This window comes from Pongo abelii, chromosome 12, assembly GCF_028885655.2.
Source record: "Pongo abelii isolate AG06213 chromosome 12, NHGRI_mPonAbe1-v2.0_pri, whole genome shotgun sequence".
Taxonomy (NCBI): domain Eukaryota; kingdom Metazoa; phylum Chordata; class Mammalia; order Primates; family Hominidae; genus Pongo; species Pongo abelii.
In genome coordinates this window covers 57803990-57828052 of record NC_071997.2, presented here as the reverse complement: position 1 = coordinate 57828052, position 24063 = coordinate 57803990, and the positions used below count along the sequence as shown (strand labels likewise).

The 24063-nt window shown below is 51.3% G+C and overlaps 3 protein-coding genes across 9 annotated transcripts; 1 reads left to right on the top strand and 2 right to left on the bottom strand.

The window, feature by feature from the left end:
* Nucleotides 1–290: 290 nt before the first annotated feature.
* Nucleotides 291–973, bottom strand: MRPL53 (mitochondrial ribosomal protein L53). Its single transcript, NM_001132114.2, is given in 3 exon segments — nt 291–555; nt 663–775; nt 874–973. Coding segments are annotated over 3 exon segments (339 nt in total). The 5' UTR covers nt 966–973; the 3' UTR covers nt 291–421.
* A 1225-nt stretch (nt 974–2198) lies between these two features.
* On the bottom strand, nt 2199–11275 carry CCDC142 (coiled-coil domain containing 142). Of its 3 annotated transcripts, none has more exons than XM_024242830.3 (9): nt 10255–11275; nt 9890–9976; nt 9661–9810; nt 9362–9492; nt 9175–9288; nt 3938–4052; nt 3552–3729; nt 3243–3442; nt 2199–3129 (listed from the first exon to the last, which is right to left on the bottom strand). In XM_024242830.3, the coding sequence occupies exons 1-9, from the start codon at nt 11273–11275 to the stop codon at nt 2873–2875; spliced, it is 2253 nt and encodes a 750-aa protein (XP_024098598.1). In that variant the 3' UTR covers nt 2199–2872. The 3 variants fall into 3 exon arrangements, with proteins under 3 accessions (XP_024098598.1, XP_024098599.1, XP_054403994.1); XM_024242831.3 differs by having other exon boundaries at nt 9362–9471; XM_054548019.2 differs by lacking the exon at nt 9890–9976.
* Nucleotides 11276–11476: 201 nt separating this feature from the next.
* On the top strand, nt 11477–22991 carry TTC31 (tetratricopeptide repeat domain 31). Of its 5 annotated transcripts, none has more exons than XM_054548020.2 (13): nt 11487–11573; nt 11759–11847; nt 18456–18558; nt 18675–18904; nt 19087–19170; nt 19559–19615; nt 19726–19806; nt 19912–20103; nt 20435–20486; nt 20570–20660; nt 20735–20876; nt 21077–21178; nt 21356–22991. In XM_054548020.2, the coding sequence occupies exons 1-13, from the start codon at nt 11534–11536 to the stop codon at nt 21647–21649; spliced, it is 1557 nt and encodes a 518-aa protein (XP_054403995.1). In that variant the 5' UTR covers nt 11487–11533; the 3' UTR covers nt 21650–22991. The 5 variants fall into 5 exon arrangements, with proteins under 5 accessions (XP_063569658.1, XP_054403995.1, XP_002811908.2 ...); XM_002811862.6 differs by having other exon boundaries at nt 21353–22991; XM_054548021.2 differs by having other exon boundaries at nt 21077–21117; nt 21351–21423.
* Nucleotides 22992–24063: the final 1072 nt, after the last annotated feature.

Below are 24063 nucleotides of genomic sequence, written 5' to 3'. Positions count from 1 at the left end.
ATTAACTAAACGTGGTGGCGGGTGGCGCGTGCCTGTAGTCCCAACTTCCCAGCTACTTGGGAGGATCGGCTAAGCCCAGGTTACAGTGAGCTAGGATCATGCCACTGCACTCCAGCCTGAGGAACAGAAACAGACCAGTCTCAAAAAAAAAAAAAGGTACCTTGAGTGAGTGGTAGAAGCCAGAAGACAAATTCAAAAGGGTTAAGCAGTGAGTGATAGTAAGAAAGTGAAATAAATTCAGGTTAATCCAGACACCTCTCTGATCTAGTCTTGTTCCAGAAACATTGTGGTAGCAGGGTTTTAAACTTTATTTTGCGCTCCGTGGCCCTCCAGATAGTGATTTGAATGATTAAGTGAAATTCTTCTTAGGTTAAGTGTCCTAGTCCACGCTAAAATCATCTTGTTGGTCTCTTTGGCGCTGTCAGCGACCAGTATCAGCGCCCGGCTTGTCCCCGCTGCCCGCCGCGTCCCTGGCCCGGATGTGGGAGGCGAAGGCGGTGAGCATTTCCAGGGCGGTGAGATGAGCGCCGCGCATAATCAGGCGATAACCGTCTCCTGGGGAAGAAACAAACGAGTGAGACAGGGAGGGACGGCAGTTCTGGGGCTTAGGGGCGCGCGGGCTGCTTGCTGTTCCCTCCTGCCCGTCTCTCCACCAAGCCCACCGAACAGCACGTCCACGCAGGGCTCGGAGCCGTCATGCCTCACGTCCGCAATCACTGAGCAGTTGAGATTAGTGGAGCGGACCTTCTCACTGCTCACCGCCTGCAGGAAGGTCCTACAGTGGAAAAACAGAGGAGCGCCAGGCTGAGGGCTTAAAGCCCCGGCTGAAGGAAGGCGCACCACTTCCCGCTTCTACCCACTTCCCCTTCGTACCTCGTCGATTCCACGTTTTTCTCGAAGGGACAGAATTGAACCCGAACCTGTTTGACAGGCCGCAGACCAAGCCGAGCCAAGGCAGCTGCCATGGTGACCTCCGCCCCGGAAGAACTCGTGCAGGCGGAAGTGTCGTATTGGGTGAGGCCGTGAGTGGCTACGCCCCTGCGGGATAGAGACTTCCGGCCGCCGGCTGCCTAGCAGGCCTGCGAATCGCAGCTCTGGGCTCCCCAGCCCAGGCAGAGGAAGGCAGGAAAGAAAGAGGTGGTTTCGGCACAACGCATGGGGGAGCCCAAAGTAGGCGGTCAGCAAATACAGCCTATCATTAATAGTCCTCTCATACGACGGTGAAAACCATAAGTAAATGGCACAAAAACCTCTTTGCACGAAAATACGCCTGTTTTCTGCAGCCTTTCCCCTTCTGTACCCTGCTGGGCCACATCTAGGCTAACTCGATCTTAAGTCCTGGCTTCTTCCAAAGAGAGAGCACTAACACAAGCCGGGATGATCCGCACCAGAAGGTAAACACCATTCAGGTAACTGAAGATTAAACACAGTGAGCTCTGACTAGCCAAAGCTTAAACGTGAAAGTACTACAGCCCAATATTCGTAAATGACTGAAAATAGTAATAGGAAGGGGAATACAGGGTAATACTGTCCTTGGGGCTGATCCAGGTGTAGAAATGCCTATTAAATCTCTGTGGTTCCCCATGAATTAGCGTAGCTCCCAGGACTTAAGTTGAAGTGCATTCTAGCCTGTTTTCTTTTTCTTTCTTTTTTCTTTTTTTGAGACGAAGTTTCGCTCTTGTTGCCCAGGCTGGAGTGCAGTCGCGCGATCTCGGCTCACGGCAATCTCTGCCTCCCGGGTTCAAGCGATTCTCCTGCCTCAGCCTCCTGAGTAGCTGGGACTACAGGCGCGTGCCATCACGCCCGGCTAATTTTTTGTATTTTTAGTAGAGGCGGGGTTTCACGGCGTTAGCCAGGATGGTCTTGATCGGACCTCGTGATCCGCCTCTCTCGGCCTCCCAAAGTGCTGGGATTACAGGCGTGAGCCCCCTCACCTGGCCAAGCACTCAACTCTTTATCCCTGAGATATCTTCAGTGATGGAGAACTCCATCTTCAGTGATGGAGAACTAGGCCTGAACCTCCCAAGGGTGCTGACCTTCAGGTTCCAGGCTATGGTCTTGCTCTTTACTCTGGATTCCAGGTGCTGGAGTGATCTTGGATTTTTTTTTTTTTTTTTTTGAGACGAAGTTTCGCCCTTGTTGCCCAAGCTGGAGTGCAATGGCACAATCTCGGCTCTCCGCAACCTTCGCCTCCTAGGTTCAAGCTATTCTCCTGCCTGAGCCTCCCGAATAGCTGAGATTACAGGCATGCGCCACCACACCTGGCTGATTTTGTATTTTTAGTAGAGACGGGGTTTCTCCATGTTGGTCAGGCTGGTCTGGAACTCCCGAACTCAGATGATCCGCCTGCCTCAGCCTCCCAAAGTGCTGGGATTATAGGTGTGAGCCACCATGCCCTGTCTAACCTTGGATTTTTTTTTTGGGGGGGGGACAGAGTCTTGCTCTGTCACCCAGGCTGCAGTGCTGTGGCTTGATCGCGACTCACTGCAAGCTCCGCCTCCCAGGTTCATGCCATTCTCCTGCCTCAGCCTCCCGAGTAGCTGGGACTACAGGCGCCCGCCACCACGCATGGCTAATTTTTTGTATTTTTAGTGGAAACAGGGTTTCACCGTGTTAGCCAGGATGGTCTTGATCTCCTGACCTCATGATCCGCCTGCCCTGGCCTCCCAAAGTGCTGGGATTACAGGCATGAGCCACTGCGCCCAGCCCCTAATCTTGGATTCTTAAGCCCAGGCTCTTCGTAGCTTATTCTCCAGTATGCTTTCCTCCAAGCTTCCAGTTCTGGGCTTCTTTAATATGCAATTCCAAATGTCTGGATTTTCCAGCTAGAGATGGGGAGCTCTTAACTTTCTGGATCCTGGTCCCAGGCTCCTTAGGATTCAGGACTGGTTCCCAGGCAGGAAAAAAACGGCAGGTGCCAACGGGGTCGCTGGTGTTGCCTGAGGGCAAGCCAGGCCTGCTGATTTCCCACCCGGTAGCCCTCCGGGCTAGGTCCCCCTCCTCCTAGTGTGCTTTGCAGCTGAGCTGTCTGGGCTGGAGATGTTCCAGGCTGGAGCGGGGGCTGCAAGCTCTCCAGGCTATTGAGGCAGCTGCTGGGCAATTCCGTGGTCTGGACCTCCTGACAAGCACCTGGTAAGGCAGGAGTGGAAGGTAGGTGGCTGCTGGGGATATACTGAAGCCAGATTAATGGTGAGAATGGGGTTTGGGACACACAAAGCAGTGAGCGAAGGGGAGTGACTCACAGCAACAGGGGGGCCTCCTGTGGACTTGAGACTTGGGCAGCGGCTGCTGCAACAGACACAGCAGGGCCCCATCCAGCTGCTGGAAGATGCTGAGCATGAGCAGGGTCTGTCGGAGATCAGGGGACAGGCTCCACTGCTCCTCTTCCAGCAACTCCCTGACCACTCCAAAGTCTTGTCTGAGCTGCAGCGCTCCCTGCAGGCTGAAGGCAGAGGTACAGTATGGCCACTTGACCCTCCTGCCTTTCCCACTTATCCCCTTCCTTTTCCCAGTTCCATTCACCCCCTGCCACTTCCGCCTTTACTCCTGACCTGAACCGAATCCCATGGGTAAGAATGTGGTCAAGCCAGGCACCCACGATGGCTGTCAGTGCCTGACCAAGGGCAGGGGCCTGGGCTTGGGGTGGCAACCCTTGCAATCCTTGCAACACAGGCTCCAGTACGGTGCGGACCACTAAACCTGCATACTCACTAGGAGCACTGGGAAGTTCTGGAATAGAGAAGACAGAATATAAGGCTGTGAAGATCCATTGAACCCCTAAATGGAGCCTTGGGAGAAGAGGGTAGGATTTCAGGAGGGAAGGGCACAGAAGCTGAGGACAAGGATGGAGACAGTGGAGGGGAACCGGAATTTGGAAGGGCTGAGACACTATTACCCCCTTGGAACTCTGGAAGGAGAAGCTGGGATGAGGAGTTACCAGGACAGAGACGAAGCCGCCAGTACCGACCCCGTGGCATGTAGAGCTTGAAACCTTGCATGGCTTGTTTATGACATTCTTGAGAAAAGACACTTAGTGACTCTTCAGGCAGGAGCTGTAGGGATAGGGAGAAAGTAAAAGGGGCTTGTCAAATTATGACAATCCTCTATATCTAAGGAGCTCTATGTCCAACTTGACATCCATAAAACCCCAGAATTGTTGCATAGTTGTGTATGCCTGGCCATTTTTTGAGGAGCAATGCCATAGTTGTCATTGGGTTTTCCAAGAGGTCTGGACCCAAATTATGAACAATTGCCCTAGGATTACCTTGCTCTCCCCAGCTTGGTTCAAAAGATGGAAAATCCTTGAAGTTAATTTTGTTATCCAAGAGCTTTAAGGAAAAAGAAAGACATACCCTGCCCCCACCCCCGCAACACACACACACACACACACACACACACCCATATGCCAGAAAAGAAAGACATACCCTGCCCCCACCCCCGCACACACACACACACACACACACACACACACACACACACACACACACACACACACACACACACACACACACACACACACACACACACACACACACACACACACACACACACACCCCATATGCCAGAGAGAGGGATTGTATGATCTAGATTGAGGAAAGAAAGGGGAATTACAATGAACTTTTATTTTTGAGACAGAGTCTTGCTCTGTCGCCCAGACTGGAGTGCAGTGGCATGATCTCGGCTCACTGCAACCTCTGCCTCCCGGGTTCAAGTGATTCTCCTGCCTCAGGCTCCCAAGTAGGTGGGACTACAGGAGTGCACCACCACACCCAGCTAATTTTTGTATTTTTAGTAAAGACAAGGTTTTGCCATGTTGGTCAGGCCAGTCTCAAACTCCTGATCTCAGGTGATCTGCCTGCCTCTGCCTGCCAAAGTGCTGGGATTACAGATGTGAGCCACTAAGCCACTACACCCAGCCTACAATGATCTTTTGGTTATCACCTACAAAAGGAAGACAAGAACTGTATGTAGACCGGAAGCAATGACTATTTGAACATTCTGAGACTCAAGAAGTTTTGGAATGTTCTTACATTGAAAGGCATTATTATTATATATTATTATTCTTCACAGCCCACTCCAGAGCAATATAACCCATAAAGCAAGAAAAGGCCTATATGCTGGTTTTGTTTCTTTGGTTTGATAGGTTGTTTTTGGAGGGAGAGAACACAGCAATAAAGCTGGTTTCTGCTCTACAGCCCATCTTGAGGGAGAGGAACCCCAGTAAATGTGGTTAATGGCAGCTGCTCTGTAAAGAAATGGTAGATGCCAGGGAGCCTGAAGACAGGATAGACCTGGGGGAGGCCAGACATGGAGTGGAGCCCATATGGCTCCTGGCACATCTGACAACCTGTCTAAATCCAAAATCTTCCTCTCTTCTCCAGTAAATGCAAGCCCCCTTCTCCTCCTTTATTTATGTCAAGGAAATTGCCCTTTTGTCAATGGACTTTTGTTAGGAGCCTCTCTACTCAACACTGAGGGAATACAAGGTGCAGAGTATGTGACAGTCTCTCCCCCACCCACCGGGATCTTACGGTCCAAACAGGGAGAAAACTCACAATGCCTCTTTTTTTTTGTTTGAGACCAAGTTTCGCTCTTATTGCCCAGGCTGGAGTGCAGTCGCGCAATCTCAGCTCACTGCAACCTCTGCCTCCCGGGTTCAACCGATTCTCATGCCTCAGCCTCTGAGCAGCTGGGATTACAGGCACCCGTCACCATGCCTGGCTAATTTTTGTATTTTTAGTAGAGATGGGGTTTCACCATGTTGTCCAGGCTGTTCACAAACTCCTGACCTCAAGTTATCCGCCCATCTCGGCCTCCCAAAATGCTGGAATTATGCCCTTCTGCTCTTACAATGTCACCCCATCACTCATGAGGTAAAGCCCAAATTCTTGGGGCTGGTGTTCGTGCCCTCCACAATTTGATGCCAAATTGCTCACTACTCTACCCCCACACCCAACCCCAGTGAACATACCCACAAAAGGAACCTCTGCTCTGGTAAGGCCACCTCTCTGCTACCCCCACAAGGATCTACAAACTGCCCGCTTCCAGTAACCCCAGCCACTCCTCTGAGGCTTCCCAGCCACCATCTCCAGCCATAGGCCATGTATGGAGCCTTCTGTAAACCACATGCCCACTATAGCCTTCCTTCCTCAGGGCTCTATGACCGTCACTGTGTGCGGTACTCATGATGAGCCTGCTCTGGGGCATGTTGAGTTTAAGTAGACAGCAGTAAACTGAGGTAGAAATGCCCAACAGGCAAATGCAGATGTTTAACTGGAACTCTGGGAGCCAGGCTGGGTGTGGTGGCTCATGCCTGTAATCCCAGAACTTTGGGAGGCCAAGGTGGTGGATTGCTTGAGCTCAAGAGTTCAAGAACAGGGCACATGTTCTCAGGATCTCCTGTGTCATGAGCCAAACTTTTAATTTAAATATAAACAGATATAATATAAATAAATATATATAAAAATAGATATAATATAAATAAAATATATGTATATACTTTTTTTTTTTGAGTCTCACTCTGTTGCCCAGGCTGAAGTGCAATGGCACGCTCTCGACTCACTGGAACCTCCGCCTCCCGGATTCAAGTGATTCTCCTGCCTCAGCCTCCCAAGTAGCTGGGATTACAGGCGTGCACCACAATGTCCAGCTAATTTTTGTATTTTTAGAAGAGACAGGGTTTCACCACGTTGGCCAGGCTGGTCTTGATCTCCTAACCTCAGATGATCCACCTGCCTCGGTTTCCCAAAGTGCTGGGATTACAGGTGTGAGCCACTGCACCTGGCCAAAAAATTTTTTTGTTTTTTGTTTTTTTCTGAGACAGAGTTGTTGTTCTTGTTGCCCAGGCTGGAGTGCAATGGCGCTATCTCGGCTCATTGCAACCTCCGCCTCCTGGGTTCAAGCGATTCTCCTGCCTCAGCCTCCCAAGTAGCTGGGATTACAGGTGCCTGCCACCACACCGGCTACTTTTTTGTATTTTTAGTAGAGACGGGGTTTCACCATGTTGGTCAGGCTGGTCTTGAACTCCTGACCTCAGGCGATCCACCCACCTCGGCCTCCCAAAAAATTTTTTTAAAAAGATTTTTAAAAAGGGTTCAAGACCAGCTTGGGCAACATGACAAAACCTTGTCTCTACAAAAAAAAATTTTTAAGTAGCTGGGCATTGGCCAGGTGTGGTGGCTCACACCTATAATCCCAGCACTTTGAGAGGCTGAGATGGGTGGATCACCTGAGGTCAGGGGTTCCAGAGCAGCCTGGCCAACATGGTGAAACCCATCTCTACTAAAAATACAAAAACTAGCTGGGCGTGGTGGCAGGCGCCTGTAATCCCAGCCACTCAGGAGGCTGAGGCAGGAGAATCACTTGAACCTGAGAGGTGGAGGTTGCAGTGAGTGGAGATCACGCCACTGCACTCCAGCCTGGGTGACAGAGTGAGATGCCTTCTCAAAAAAAAAAAAAGTAGCTGGGCATTGTGGCTTCCACCCGTGGTTCCAGCTACTCAGGAGGCTGAGGTGGGAGGATTGCTTAAGCCCAGGAGGTGGAGGTTGCAGTGAGCCAAGATCACATAACTGCACTCCAGCCTGGGTGACAGTGAGACCCCGTCTTAGGAAAAAAAAAGAACTCTGGGAGCCAGAAAGACTGAACCCGGGAGTTCACAGCAGCAAGACATTGTGGGTAAGCAGGAATACTGAGAGAAAAGCAGAGAGTTAAGGATTGAACTCTACAGCCACGCCCCTATTCAGGGCAAAGAGGAGAAAACTGAGCAGGAAGACAAAAAACCAGACATCTTCCACATAGGAATAGATAAATGTGAAAAATGGGGAAGAAAAAATATAACGGCTTTATTCGTAACTATATAAGAAAATGTTAGGAGAAACAGGCAAACATGGATGAAGGTTAGTACTGTGAAATAGAAATCAGAGGTGGGTGAGGGCAAAGTGCTATTTTTTCATTAGTTTTATAAAATAATATTCTATTTCACTTTTTAAACTATAGACATGTGCTATTTTATTTTTTGAGACAGGGTCTCTCACTGTATTGCCTAGGCTGGCTGGAATGCAGTGGCTATCACAGCTTACTGCAGCCTCGACCTCCTGGGCTCAAAAGATCCTCTTGCCTCAGCCTCCCAAGTAGCTAGGACTACAGGTGCATGCCACCATGCTCAGCTAAATTTTTTAATTTTTGGAGAGACGGGGGTCTGTGTTGCCTAGGGTGGTCTCGCTATGTTGCCCCTGGTGGTCTTGAACTCCTGGCCTCAAGCAATCCTCTTGCCTTGGCCTCCCAAAACATTAATAAAAATACAAATTAAACTTTTAAGATAGGAGAAATGGGCCGATAACTGGTAAGTAAAGAGAAAGATGCAATCATTTATCCTGAATTTTCTCTCTAAAATATACCTAAGAGTAACCAAATCATTAATGAAGGCAAGTTTTTCTTCATAGGAGTAATCCAACTCATAAATGAAGTAGGAATGATGAGAATTGAAATGTTACCACTTTACAACCTCTAATGAAATAATGAATCGAGGCAATGATCCGCTGTTGCCATCACAAAACGAGAGTCTGGCATTACTGGGGAGAGGGTAGGGGATACACAGATGAAATTGACCATGAGTTGATCATTGTTAAATGCTTGGTGATAGACATATGGGAGTCCATTATACACCTCTCTCTACATTTGTACATGTTTGAAATTTTCCATAGTAAAATGTTAAAGGGGCCAGGCATGGTGGCGCATGCCTGTAATCCTAGCACTTTGGGAGACCAAGGTGGATGGATCACTTGAGCTCAAGGGTCCGAGACCAGATTGGGCAACATGGTGAAACCCTGTCTCTACTAAAAAAATACAAAAGTTAGCCAGGTGTGGTGGCACGAGCTTTTAGTCTCAGCTACTAGGGAGGCTGAGGTGGGAGGACTGTTTGAGCCCAGAAGGTAGACGCTGCAGTGAGCTGAGATTGTGCCACTGCACTCCAGCCTGGGTGACAAAGTGAGACCCTGTCTCAAAAAAAAAAAAAAAAAAAAGTTAGAACAAAAAATGAACAGAGCAAAAAAAGATACATTTAGCAGAGACCCCAAGGAGATTCCAAGTTACTGAGATGTTCTACTCTTCCCACCCCCGATACTTGGCACAGAACATAGGGTCTTACACTGCCACTGTTGAGGCCCCTGTTCTCACCTGGATCTGTGCAGTCAGCTTCTGGATCTCCAGGCCCAGTTGCTGCTCCACTTCCAGAGATAAGCTTTCCTCTGAGGCCAGGCTAGACAAAGCTTCTGCCTCATGCAACAGAGGCTTTGGGTGGAAACAGGGAGTGAGGGCTCAGCCTAGCTCAGGCTGCTCCCCTCCCTACTCCCCAGCCACTCACAGGTAAGTCCTTTTGGATCAGGAGCAGGAAGGAAGCTGGGTCCCATGCTGCCAAGTACTGCTGAGCTCTGCCCAGGAACCAGAGCAAGGTGGTCTGCAGGGTACAGAGACCTAGGGCGACAGGCGCAGGATCTGGGGATTTGAGCAGCACAGTGAGTATCTTAGGGGTCATGGAGTACCTTTGGGAAGAGGCAGACTTCAGAACAGAGTGAAGGAAAAGAGATATCCTCAACTGCTACCCAGGCAGCCCCTCGTCTCCCCTGCAGGCTGGGTCTCCTCAGACCCAGCCCCTCGTCTCACCTGCAGGCTGGCAGAAAATCAGTCGTAACCTGGGCTCTCGAAGGGCATCCAAGAGAGGAGGAAAGAGCTGCTGCAAAAGTTCAGCAGTGCCAGAGGATGTGGGAAGGATGCTCTGACCCCCAAGAGCTGATCCCAAGGCCTGGCAGAAACCTGAGGATGAGAGAGTATAGTGTGGTGGGGAAGCGGTAACCTGGGACTTATGTCACCCCCAGTGCCCCTTCCTTCTCACCTTGGTCCCAGCTCCAGATAAGCGACTGATGAAGTAGTCTGTGACACAAAGATGCCAGCTCCTTCTCACACTCCTGAGGCAGGGATGCTAGTGGGAGAAATGACTCTGGGGCCCGAAAACAAGGTCTCACTTTCCACAACCCCTGCCCACTCAATGATGAGGCAAGAAGGCATGCTTCCTCCAAGACTCAGGACTGGGGTGGAAAGCAAGACTTTCCCTTGAAAGCTCAGAAGCTATAGTCTGAACCCAGGGGTGTTCATTCTAAAGGGTCTGCTTTTGCCTTCAGGATGGCAGGTGAGTGAGTTGGCCAGGGGGAAGGAAGAGACCCCAGCCTTCCCAAACCTCCACCCAAGCCCATCACTCACCCTGACCCAGTGCCTGACTCAGCTGTTGCGCTGTTGCCCTGGGGTCCCTCCAGGGTCCCAGATTTAGGTCCAGACTCTGAGCACAGGCTGCCCACAGGAGGGTCCAGTATTGGCTCCACAAGGATCCAGCCTCTTCAAGCCCTAGTCCACAGCTGGCTGAACCCGCCACGCCCCCCACCAGGCCCAGCAGCCCTGGTAGCAGATCCCGCTCCTCTTGGCACCGCCTGCGGAGCTGGTCCCTCAATGCCGATCCTTGCAGCGCCTCGTCCAGCCGACTTGCCACCTGGCAACCCCGCTCCCCCGTCAAGAGGCGGAGCACACGGGACGTGGGGAAAGGACGTGCAGCCCCTGGGACGTGGCTCAAGGCTTTTCTCTGTAGCGTGTGGTAGGCGGGAAGTGCAAGGAGCAGCTTGGCGAGTTGGGACGACAGGCCTGGGCTGGCGGGCTCCCGGCCGAGAGCGCGAAGCTGCATCTCGATGACAGCCTCCAGGCACTGGGCGGCTAGTCCGATAGGGCGCGCTAGCAGCAGCGGCTCGAGAGTCTCCCCAAGGCCGATTCGCAGGACTGCCCCTTGGGAAGGGTGCAGCTGCAGGTCGCGGCACCACTGGGGCAAGGGGCTAGGGCCGCCGGATGGCGAGCCAGGACTCAGGGTCCTCATGAGGCGCATAGCCTCCTGTAGGTGGTAGGCGCAGTCTCGGGCCTGGAGGAGCTGCTCCCGCTCGCGATGCAGCCGCAGCAACACCGCCCGGAGACGCTGCAGCGCGGGAGGGATCGGGCCGCCACCTGCGGGCCCCCGCCTCCAGGCCGCAGCATCAGCCTCGTAGTCCTCGCTCACACCCGCCGGCGTCGGCCACCACGGCGTCCCTCCAGAAATTCCGCTCGGCCAGCCGTGAACCTCCCAGCGAAGACCGCCCGTTCGCCTTCTCTCCCACTGCTCCTCCCCAGTGCCCCCGGGTTGCGCCCTCAGGAGAGGCACGATAACTAGTGGAGGCAGGCTACCAGAGCGAGACGCCTGGGCCATGGGGCGGCGGGTCCGGAACGAACCTAGCGATTCCCACTTCCCTGCACTGACCAACGCCCGCCGCAGCTCGGACTTCGCCCCATCCCAAGAGCCGTTTTCTCCAGTCCGGGAGTCGCGGGGACCTTCATGAACTTTCTCGTGCTCCGTAATGGGAGGCTTCTGCCCCTAACAAACATGGCCGCCTACTCTGTCCCACCCCGCCCTTTGGCTGGTATCAAATACTAGACTACCTTTCATTTCCGGGTCACTGTAGATGTGATGGCGCCGATTCCGAAGACTGTGGGGCGGATCAAGCTAGGTGAGCGGTATGACAAGACCAGTGGGGTCTAGGAGGGCAGAGGCAGCCCCTCTTGGGTCCACCTGTGGTCTGAACGTTTCGAGTAGGATTTTATGCAGAGGGCGGAGAGTCGAGGGTGGAGTGGGGAGGACTCTAGCCCATCTATCCCCAGCCCGCTGACGAGGCTCCGCCTTCCTTTCCTGTAGACTGCCCTCTACGGCCCAGCTGCCCACTGGAGGTCGCTGCTGTACCCAAACTTTGCAAGGAATTCGGTCCAGAGGATTACGGCGAAGAGGTAAAAGCGACCCCCAGTTTCCCCCAGTCCTGCTCATTTTGGTCACGTCTCTTTCAAGTCAGCTGTGCAGAAACCCGCGACGGATGGGCGCCAGACGGGGCTCTGGAGGCTTTGGGGAGTTGTAGTCTCCGGCCATGCCCTTGAGGATGCCTAAGGGCAAGTGAGGAGCAGGGGACCAGGAGGATGATCCTCCTGTAACAGATGCTCGAAGTGGGTAGAATTGAGCAGACAAGGGTCTCTGAGTTCCTTGGGAAAAGATGGAGGCCGGGCGTGGTGGCTTGTGCCTGTAATCTCAACACTGGGAGGCTGAGACGGAAGGATTGCTTGAACGCAGGAGTTAAAGACCAGCCTGGACAACATAGTGAGACCCCCATCTCTACAAAAATGTTTTTTAAAAATTTAGCCCGCGTGGTGGGTGGGGGATCTCCTGAGCGCGGGAGGTCGAGGTTGCAGTGAACCATGATCGTGCCACTGCACTCCAGCCTGGAGAACGGTGAGACTCTGTCTAAAAAAAAAACCCGGGCCCAGTGGCTCACACCTCTAATCCCAGCACTTTGGGAGGCCTGGGTGGGGGGGGGGGGGGGGGCGCGGATCACTTGAGGTCGGGAGTTCGAGACCAGCCTGGCCAACATGGTAAAACCCCATCTCTACCAAAAATACGAAAAACTAGCTGGGCGTGGTGGTGTGCGCCTGTAATCCCAGCCACTGGGGTTACTGAGGCAGGAGAATCGCTTGAACCCGGGAGGCAGAGGTTGCAGTGAGCCAAGATCACACCACTGCACTCCAGGCTGGGCAACAGAGGGAGACTCCATTTCAAAAAAAAAGAAAAAATATCTTTTTATAGATGGAGGGGACAGTGTGAGCAAAGACAGTAAAACAAGGAAAAGTTGAGAGAACTTTACCAAAGTGAGACCAGAGTAGAGAATTTGGTTGGAACAGTAAAAGATGGGGTGGGAGAGAAGGCAGCAGATGGCTTGAAAGGCTTTGACTTAGCACAGGGGTTTGGATGTTCTCAAGTAGGCAACAGAGTTTTTGTTTTGTTTTGTTTTTTTTGAGACAGAGTCTCACTCTGTCGCCCAGGCTGGAGTGCAGTGGTGTGATCTTGGCTCACTGCAACCTCCGCCTCTCTGGTTCAAGCAATTCTTCTGCCTCAGCCTTCTGAGTAGCTGGGACTACAGGCACATGCCACCAGTCCCAGCTAATTTTTGTATTTTTAGTAGAGACCGGGTTTCACCATGTTGGCCAGCATGATCTCGATCTCTTGGCCTCGTGATCCACCCGCCTTGGCCTCCCAAAGTGCTGGGATTGCAGGCGTGAGCCACCACACCCGGTAGACAGCAGGGTTTTTGAGGGAGGGACAGGATCAGATTTGGAAGCATTGAGGCGCTATACTCCCTAGAATCTCAAACTCAAACCCAAAAGTTAATTTAATTAACTTTTGTTAAATTAATTTATTATGTTTGCAAATTGGTTGCTTTTCTTCTAATCCCAATTTTGGTTAATAACACAAACTTTCATCTAGTTGTTTAATCTAGAAATCTGATAATCATTTTATATCCCTTTCTTTTACCTCAAACATTTAGTTAGTCACTAAAATTTACTTTTTTTTTTTTTTTTTTTGAGACAGAGTCTCACACTGTCGCCCAGGCTGGAGTGCAGTGGCGCCATCTCCACTCACTGCAACCTCTGCCTCCCGGATTCAGGCAATTCTCCTGCCGCAGCCTACTGAGTAGCTAAGATGGCAGACACCCACCACCATGCCCAGCTAATTTTTGTATTTTTAGTAGAGAGGGGTTTCACCATATTGGCCAGGCTGGTCTCAAACTCCTGACCTTGTGATCCACCCATCTCGGCCTCCCAAAGTGCTGGGGTTACAGGCATGAGCCACCGTGCCAGCCACTAAAATCTACTTCTTAATGTCTCTTGACAGAAGCCCCTCATTTCCGTTCCTGGTCTTGCTGCCATTCCCTTATATCAAGACTCCTTGTATCTGGTCTGAACTAAACATTACATCCATAGCCTCATCTTCCCCTGAGCAGTATTTCTTTTTTTTTTTTTTTTTTTTTGAGAGGAGTTTTGCTCCCGTTGCCCAGGCTGGAGTGCAATGGTGTGATCTTGGCTCACCACAACCTCCGCTTCCCGGGTTCAAGCGATTCTCCTGCCTCAGCCTCCCGAGTAGCTGGGACTACAGGCGCCCGCCACCAAGCCTGGCTAATTTTTTGTATTTTTAGTAGAGACAGGGTTTCACCATGTTAGCCAGGCTGGTCTCAATCTCCTGACCTTGTGATCTGCCCACCTCAGCCTCCCAAAGTGCTGGGATTACAGGCATGAGCCACCGCGCCCGGCCCAATTTTGTATTTTTGTACAGACTGCGTTTCTCCATGTTGGTCATGCTGATCTCAGACTCCAGACCTTAGGTGATCCACCCTCCTTGACTTCCCAAAGTGCTGGGATTACAGGCTTGAGCCACCACGCCTGGCTGTCTCAGCACTATTTCATTTGATTATTTCATTCCCCAGATCAAGTCCACTGCTATCACTGACAAGATAAAGTCCACACTCACGGCCAGGCGCGGTGGCTCACACCTGTAATCCTGGCACTTTGGGAGGTTGATGCAGGCGGATCATGAGGTCAGGAGATGGAGACCATCCTGGCCAACATGGTGAAACACCGTCTCTACTAAAATACAAAAAATTAGCTGGGCATGGTTGTGGGTGCCTATAGTCCCAGCTACTTGGGAGGCTAAGGCAAGGGAATCCCCTGAACCCAGGAAATGGAGGTTGCAGTGAGCTGAGATTGTGCCATTGCACTCCAGCCTGGCGACAGGGTTAGACTCCATCTCAAAAAAAAAAAAAAAAAAGTTCACACTCACTGTGTCACACATGTTTCTTCACACACAGTTCCTGGCTCTGTCTCTATTGGAATAGCCTCCTCACCAATCTCTGTTTACTTAGCACACACGCAATACCACCTATGTACTAGATACTGTTGTAGGTACTGGGAGACAGCAGTAAATCAAACAGACCAAAATCTTTCTATTCAACAAATTAGGAGCATCTAATGAGGGCAACCAGTGACCAAATAAATAAACAACATAGTATGTCAAATAGGAGAAGTACAAAGAAAAAGCAAGAAGGAGGATAGGGAGTGCTGAGTGGAGTTGGGAAGTTTCTCCTTCTAAAAGGAGTGGTCAGGCCAAGTGTGGTGGCTCACGCCTGTAATCCCAGCACTTTGGGAGGCTGAGGCACGCGGATTACCTGAGGTCAGGAGTTCGAGACCAGCCTGACCAACTTGAAGAAACCCCATTTCTACTAAAAAATACAAAATTAGCTGGGCATGGTGGCGCATGCCTGTAATTCCAGCTACTCCAGAGGCCGAGGCAGGAGAATCACTTGAACCCTGGAGGCGGAGGTTGCGGTGAGCTGAGTTCATGCCATTGCACTCCAGCCTGGGCAACAAGGGCGAAACTCCACCTCAAAAAAAAAAAAAAAAAAAAAAAAAAGGAGTGTTCAGAGAAGGCCTCTCTGAGAAAGTGACATTTACATAGAGATCTAAAAAGGACGAAAGAGTGAGCTGTTCACTGGGGAAAGAGCATTCTAGGCAAAGTAAAGTGCAAAGCCCTAAGATGGGAGCAAAGTTGGTATGTTGTGGGAATTTCCAAGGACTCTACTGTGGCTGGAGGAGGGTAACAAGACAGGAGAAGATTCACAATGATATTGGGGGACCAGATCATATGTGGTGGCCATGTAGTGAATTCAGAGAGCAGCACAGAGTGTGGTTTGGGGACAGGTAGTACAAGGTCAAGGAAGTACCTGTTTGTTTTTTTGAGACATAGTCTCACTTTGTTGCCCAGGCTGGAGTGCAGTGGCGCGATCTCGGCTCACCACAACCTCCGCTTCCCAGTTTCAAGCAATTCTCCTACCTCAGCCTCCCAAGTAGCTGGGATTACAGATGCGTGCCACCATGCCTGGCTAATTTTTGTATTTTCAGTAGAGATGGGTTTCACCATGTTGGTCAGGCTGGTCTCGAACTCCTGACCTCAAGTGATCCACTCGCCTCAGCCTCCCAAATTGCTGGGATTACAGGCGTGAGCCACTGCACCTGGCTTTTTATTTTTTTAAATTTATTTTTATTTTTTATTTTTAATGATGACTACACTGGTTTGAGGAGGAAGAGAGAGGAAATACAGTATATATTTGACTGGCACATCCTGAGGAGGCTGCCTAACATGGGGCAGAGAGCATGCTTTATTTATTTATTATTAATTAATTAATTTATTTATTTTTATGAGACAGAGTCTCTCTCTGTCACCCAGGCTGGTGTGCGTGGTGTGATCTTGGCTACTGCAACATCTGCCTCCCAAGTTCAAGCAATTCTCGTGCCTCAGCCTCCTGAGTAGCTGGGACTACAGGCGTGTGCCATCATGCCCAGCTAATTTTTGTATCTTTAGTATAGATGGGGTTTCGCCATGTTGGCCAGGCTGGTCTAAAACTCTTGGCCTCAAGTGACCCACCTGTCCCAGCCTCCCAAAGTGCTGGGATTACAGGCGTGAGCCACCATGCCCAGCCATATTTATTTATCGAGACAGGGTCTCCCTCTGTTACCCAGGCTTCAGTGCAGTGGCATGATCATAGTTCACTGCAGCCTTGAACTCCTGGGCTCAAACAGTCCTTCAACTTCAGCCTCCCAAGTAGCTGGGACTATAGGCGTCCGCCACCACACCTGGCTAATAATTTATGCTTATGTTGCAGTTAGGAAGGTGAAACAAACCCACCAGGAAATTGAATTTTAAGTATAAGACTGATGAAGGTGCCTAGCAGTATTGGAGATGCTGTTAAGCCAGGACTATCTTCTGAGGGAAGCCTTGGATCTAAAATTGTTTAGAAAATTGAATATACCTCAATCATCTGAATTCCTGCCTACAGATTTTTTTTAGCACGCTGGAGTTTCTAAGTTTGTGGCTTCTAACTCAATAAGTCCAAAAGATCATTGGGTTCTAAGCTTCTCAGTCAGTCCTGCTCTGTTTAGGCCTGATTAGGCAAATAGGAATGTGATCATTCCTGTCTTTGAAGGTTATACTCCCTGAGGAAATGACTCCCATCAGAACCACAGAATGTGTGGGCCAGGCCTTAAAGAGTCTTGCCTTATTTTGTGAATGAGGGAGAGGTCCAAAGAAGTTAAATGACTTCTCCAGAATCAAACAGGCAGGTAGTGGCAGAATGAAAACTTGGACAAGCTGGACATAATGGTGCACACCTGAAGTCCCATCTACTCAGGAGGCTCGGGCAGGAGGATCGCTTGAGCCTAGGTGTTTGGGTCTAGCTTGGGCAACACAGCAAGACCCTGTCTCAGAAACAAACAAAAAATAGTCAGCCGGGCACAGTGGCTCACGCCTGCAATCCCAGCACTTTGGGAGCCTGAGGCGGGTGGATCACTTGAGGTCAAGAGTTCAAGACAACCTGGCCAACATGGTGAAACCCCCTCTCTACTAAAAATACAAATGGCATTGTGGCGCATGCCTGTAATCCCAGCTACTTGGGAGGGTGAGGAGAATTGCTTGAACACGGGAGGCAGAGGTTGCAGTGAGTTGAGATCATGCCACTGCACTCCAGACTGGGTGACAGAGCAAGAATCCACCTCAAAAGAAAAAATAACCTCAGATGCAAGTGGCTCCACTCCAGCACAATGCCCTTTGCAATTCCATGCTGCCTGGCCAATGAGGAGAGCAATAGAAAGCAATCAATAACAAGTTTCTAAATTGTGTAACACAGATATGTGGGTGCAGGTTAGTTGGAGGAGGCAGAGATAATTGGAGATGAAAGGGTCTGGGAAGACTTTGAAGGGAGATAGAATTTGAAGTGGACCTTGAAGGTGAGGCAAGATGTGAGAAAGAAGCTCAGAGTTAGGAGGGATTGGAGAGCAGCTGGGGGAAGGCCCCAAGGCTGGAGGGAGCCTGGTGGTGGGAGGGAGGACAGCAGTGAAGCAGGCAAGGATTAAAAGGAGGGCTGGAAAGGTCAGCCTGGGAGCCTTTTGGAAGGCTCTGAATCGTAGGCTAAGGAATTAGGTTCAACTCTGCCTATGGCCTTGGCAGTGGGGAATTATTGGATGTCCCTGAGTAGGGAAGTAATTTCTTAGAGCTTAGTTTTGTGGAGAAACAGATGAGGTGCAGAGGAGCGGCCAGCCAGGAGCTGCTGTACTTGTTTAGGTGTGAGCTAGCCTCAGGGTGGGTTATGTGGGGCTGTTCATACTGCAGATAGGACAGGGGGCCTAGCTGGAAGAGCAGGTGGGAGGGCTTCATTCCAGGGGCCTCAGTGTGGCTAACTCAGGTTGAGGAGAGAAGATCCTGGATGGTAGGGAAGGCCAGGCTGAATACCATACTCAACCCTTGGGAAGGCAGGAAAGCAGCAAAAGGAGGTGATTCACTACAACAGCTGGGGGCAGCAGATTTTGTGGTGTTGAGGAGGGAGAGGTCAGAGCCAGTGAGAGTCTCTGGGCTGGATGGCTAGTTGGTGGCTGCCATGGTGGAGAGATCAAGCCAGCGAAGCCGTTGCTCTCTCCAGGAACTGCCCCCAACACCAGCCTCCCCTCCCCTCCCCCTCCCCTCCCAGGACATAGTGGATTTTCTTCGACGGCTTGTGGAGAGTGATCCCCAGGGCCTGCACCGGATCCATGTGGATGGGAGCAGCGGGCGGCTGCAGCTGTGGCACCATGGTGGGGAGTGCAGGGGCCGGGCCCAGGGATCGAGGCTGGTACCCTGGGAGGGCTGACCCTCAGATGCACCCCTCTCTCATGTTCTTTCTTTCCTGTCTCTTTCTCCCTCCTGACAGATTACCTCCTGGGCCACTTGGATGATGAAGGGAAATCAATTGGACAGAGTGACAGGGGCAAGGGGGCTGAGGGACTGGGCACCTACTGTGGTCTCCGCAAGTCCTTCCTATATCCTCCCCAGGAGTCTGAGCCCTGCCCTCAAAGCCCCTCTGCCTCTGCCACCTTCCCCAGTGTCTCAGACAGCCTGCTTCAGGTGGCCATGCCCCAGAAGCTCCTGGTGACAGAAGAGGTGAGATTCTCAGGAGAGGGCTTTGCCGTCCCCCAGGGTTCTTTCAATCCCCGTATCCCCATCCCTATATTCTCCCCTAATTGGTACCTTTCAAGATCCTTCTGTACTGCCTGCCCCCTTTCATGTTTGCTCTCCATTTCCCTGTTTCTCCCTTTTTCTGTCACCTGCCCTTCGTCCTTCAGGAAGCCAACCGCCTGGCTGAGGAGCTGGTGGCTGAGGAGGAGCGCATGAAACAGAAAGCAGAGAAGAAGCGACTCAAGAAGAAGGTGGCTAGAGCATGGCTGGAGGGTGCAGGGGAGCCAAAGGGATTTGGGAGAGGGAAAGAGGAAGCTTTGTGGGAACAGGAGAGAGCTCAAGATGGCCTGCAGTGGACTCTCTTGCCAGGAGGACACAAGGGGCCCAGGGACTGGGGGGTCTCTCACAGGCCATCTGGTGCAGTGGTTCCGGAATCCTACTGTGCTGCCTAGGTAGGAATCTGCCTCCTTACATGAGGCCTCTTGCTGGTGCCTCTCTTGTCTGCTTTTTCACCTGCAAAATGAGGATAATAATGATGCCTGTCTCACAGAGCTGCAAAGATGGAATGAGAAATCTTAGCCCAGCACATGACATACAGTAAGTGTTCAAAATACATCATTGTTACCATTACTATTGCAGCGTCAAAAGGAACGAAAGCGACAGGAGCGTTTGGAGCAGTACTGTGGAGAGCCCAAGGTGAGTATCTAGGGCAGGTACTAAGAGCACCAAGTGCCAGGAAGGTGAGGGCCAAGAAAGCAGGCAGCTCAAGGTGATCCCAACTCTGTACCTGTCCATCTTTCTTCCAGGCCAGCACTACCTCAGATGGAGATGAGAGCCCCCTATCCAGCCCTGGAAACCCAGTTCAGGGGCAGTGTGGTGAAGAAGAGGTGAGAGCCCCTTTTTTCCCTTCTTGGTCTCTGCTCATTTTCCTCCTCCTCCTCCAGAATGTACTTTATCTCCACCCCCTCCCTAACTTTCCATTTTGTTCACAGGACTCACTGGATCTATCTAGCACTTTCGTGTCTCTGGCTTTGCGCAAGGTTGGGGATTGGCCCCTCAGTGCCCGCAGAGAGAAGGGACTGAACCGGGAGCCCCAAGGCAGGGGCCTGGCCCTCCAGAAGATAGGTCAAGAGGAAGAGAGCCCTCCAAGAGAGGAGAGGCCCCAGCAGAGTCCAAAGGCACAGGTGAGGTGGCTGAAGAACCTTTTTCAGCTGGAACCGTGGAAGGGGCACAAGGAGCTGCTGGGGAGGCACAGGGTCTAAGGATTGACACAGGGTCCAGTGGGAGTTCTCTGGCTCTAGGGTCAAGAGACCTGCAGTCAGGCCCCATCACTGTCACCATGACCCCGGGTGGTTTCCTCTCTAGGAAGATAGGGCTGATACCATCTTGTAGGGCTGTCATGAGGATTACATGAGTTGGGTAATGCTAATTGCAGTGTTACCTGTCTAAACAAAGGAGAAGGATTTGGGGAGGCTGAGACCCCAAGTCCTGCTTGACTTTGCACCCTATCCCCAGGCATCTCCGGGACTGCTGGCAGCTGCCTTACAACAGAGCCAGGAACTGGCAAGTGAGATCCTTTCTCTCTCCCTCCTCACCCCACCCTCCCTGGGGTAGCCCCATCTGAACCTTCTCACCCTCTTTCCTTTCCAGAGTTGGGTACCAGCTTTGCTCAAAATGGTTTCTACCATGAGGCCGTGGTCCTCTTCACCCAGGCCTTGAAGCTCAACCCCCAGGACCACCGGTAGGTGGGGGCTTGGCCAGGGCAGGGCAGAGTGTTGAGGACTCAGACCTTTGGCCACCTTCTGTCTTTATCAGGTTATTTGGAAATCGTTCCTTCTGCCATGAGCGGTTGGGTCAGCCAGCGTGGGCCCTGGCTGATGCCCAGGTGGCCCTTACCTTACGGCCTGGCTGGCCTCGGGGCCTCTTCCGCCTGGGCAAGGCCTTGATGGGATTACAGGTAATAGGTCTGGGGCTGGAAACAGGAGAGATTTGAGTGGGATGGAGTAGGGAGAGGGTCTATGTTGACTTTCTAGATAAGCTTCTAGGACCAAAGTGTCACAATGGTTGTGGTACTAGGAGCAGGGGCCAGTTTTAGAAATGGTACTTTTAAGCTCCTTGACACCTAATCTTTTCTTTCTGATCCCTCTGGGACCAAAGCGCTTCAGAGAAGCAGCTGCTGTGTTTCAGGAAACTCTGAGAGATGGGTCCCAGCCTGACGCAGCCCGAGAGCTCCGCTCTTGCCTTCTCCAACTCACACTGGTAAGGGGGCCAGGCACACTGTCATGCTGAGGCAGGTATCAGGGAGAATTGGCTGGGACTGCAATACCAAACCTCAGGTGGCTAAGGAGGGGGCGGGGAAGGATGGGTGGAATGAGAGGCATGGGCTGTCCTGCTTAAAAGAAGGATCTGGTGCCCTTCTCTCTCCCTTCTCAGCAGGGTCAGCGAGGAGGAATCTGTGCACCACCTCTGTCACCTGGGGCCCTCCAGCCACTTCCCCATGCTGAGCTGGCACCCTCAGGCCTACCTTCCCTCAGGTGCCCTCGAAGCACTGCTCGGAGGTCCCCTGGCCTGTCTCCACTCTTGCATTATCCTTCATGTCACCGAAGCCACCCCAACCAGCCCCTCTCCCAGACTCAGAGTAGAAGGCCCCATCCTCTCCAGCCCCAGGACCCTTCAAAGCGCTGGGACATCCTGGGACTTGGGCTCCAGCATCTACCTCAGGCCAGATGAGGGGGCACCGGTCCCTCATAGGGCAGGGCCATGTATATATCCCATGGTGGGGGACATAGCGTGGTGACAGTTCACTGCATATTTTGAGACCTTATTCTCTAGATCCATAGTTAATGATGCCCCTGGCAGTCATTCCTCTTGCCATGGGGAAGCTTCTGATGAGAGAAAGGAGCCCCACATCCACTGAAACATCCTTTGGTTCTCAAGCTTCTTCTGGAGGCAGTAAGGAAAAATAAAACCCACCAAGGCTCAAGAAGGGAACTATAGAAAAGTTCAGGTTTCTAGGCCATAGCAGAGACAGTGAGAAAGCATCTGGGCCTTGCTCTTCCTCTTGGTCCGGGGGACCTCATTCACCAACTAGAGCTTGGTATACAGGAACGGGGTCACAGTGCTGAGGGGGGTTGAGTCCCACCTTTCAGTTTGATGGATGCTCACCTCTTCTCAGCCCCAGCTCATGCCCTGTTTTTCTAGCCATAGCCCCCAGATTACTCACAGCTCCTCATGCCATTTTCTGTCCAGATTGCTGTGTGTGACTCTGACCTCTCTTGTCCAGTGGTCTGGTGCTCACCTCCTCTCACTGCTAGAATATTCACCAAGGGTTTGCATTTGGGAAGTCCCTTACCAGCTCCTGCTTAGAGCTGGTAGGGCCATACATGTCCACACTCCCAACTGGTGGCTCTCCCGCTAAATGGGGCCTCAGCAGGTGCCCAGGCTGCTACAACCTTGGCCTCTCTGTTTCTCCACCCCAGCATTGGGCATTGTAATTAGCCTTTCCCCATGTTAATTTATTCAGTTTTTTCAAGGGTCAACTGAATTCACCACTTTCTGGGTAAGAATCATGATCTCCTTTTAATTTCACCTCTAAGATCCTGGCAGCTTCCCCTAGCTGGTTCCTCTGTAGTCCTGCTGAGACTGTCAGCTCATTTAAATGTGGGTCTGCAGGAGGCTTTAGGTCTCCCCCAACCCCCTTGCCTTTCACAGAGGAACCATTCATCAGGATAAATGATTATTGCTGCCCTGTGGGTCTTGCTCAATACTGTTCATACCTGGAGAGAGGAGGTATTGAAACATCTCCTTTATGTGTGACTTTCCTAAATTTTTAAAAATTGTTTATGGTTTAGGCCCATTAAATACTGTGTAGCAGGATGAAGTCTACCATTACCAGCTGGGTCACCTTGGATGGGTCTGTCAACATCTAAGCCTCAGTTCCCTCACCTGTAAAAATGAGGGTAGTCCCTACCTCATAAGGGATATTGTGAGGATGGAAAGCAAAAGTGTGAGAAAATACCTCCCAAGTGCCTGGTACATAGTGGGTGCTAAATAAACCAATTTTTGTCTGCAACTGTCCTACATAGTCATGCTTCCCACAATAGGAAGAGAGGAGTGTGGGTGAATTGGTGCTGAAATTCACAAAATCCAGAGTCTGGGACTGGATTCTCGAAGTGTGCTTTCTAGGCTAGCAGCATCAGCATCATCCAGGAACTTACTAGAAATGCAATTTCTCAGGCTGAGCACGGTGGCTCACGCGTGTAATCTCAGCACTTTGGGAGGCCAAGATGGGTGGATCACCTGAGGTCAGGAGTTTGAGACCAGCCTGACCAACATGGAGAAACGCCTCCTCTACTAAAAATACAAAATTAGCCAGGCGTCGTGTCACATGCCTGTAATCCCAGCTACTCAGGAGGCTGAGGCAGGAGAATCGCGTGAACCTGGGAGGCAGAGGTTGCGGTGAGCCGAGATCGCACCATTGTATTCCAGCCTGGGTAACAAGAGCAAAACTCCTCTCAAAAAAAAAAAAAAGAAATGCAATTTCTCAGGCCCCCCGCAATGACCTTCTACATCAGAAACCATGGGAGCAGGGCCCAGCAATTTCTGTTTCAATAAGCCTACCAAGTGATCCTGATACACACTGTTCGAGGGCGGGGCTTAGTGGAGCAGACCTCCATCCAGAGGCCATTTTGGTGGGACAGGTTTGAGTTTTGTTGTCCAAGTCTTGAGTATAAGAGGTGGCAGTGCTAGCTGGGCTAGAATTTGGGAAACTCAATGGGGAGAGAGGTTATGACTCAGCCAGTTAATTTGACTGGACCCTACCTTCCTAACTAGAAGGATTTGCCCTGAGAGTTCTTTGCTCACCCCGGTTGGGGAGCAGGATGGGCATAGGTGGTTGTGTTTGTCCAAGGGGTGATTATATTACAGTGGTTCCATAAGAGGCCTGCCCATCTGGCTTTCCTGTTTTTGAGCAGGGACCTGCATGCTTTTGGGATGTCTGTAGGACTCCTGACCTCTCAAAGAAAGGCCACCCACCACTACTCAATGGTATTTTTGCCTTCCAGCTGAGCTGGCTCCTTGTTCTAGCTTCTCAAGTAAATGTTCCCTCCCCAGTACCTTAGCCTGCTCTGGACTTGTAGCTTCTC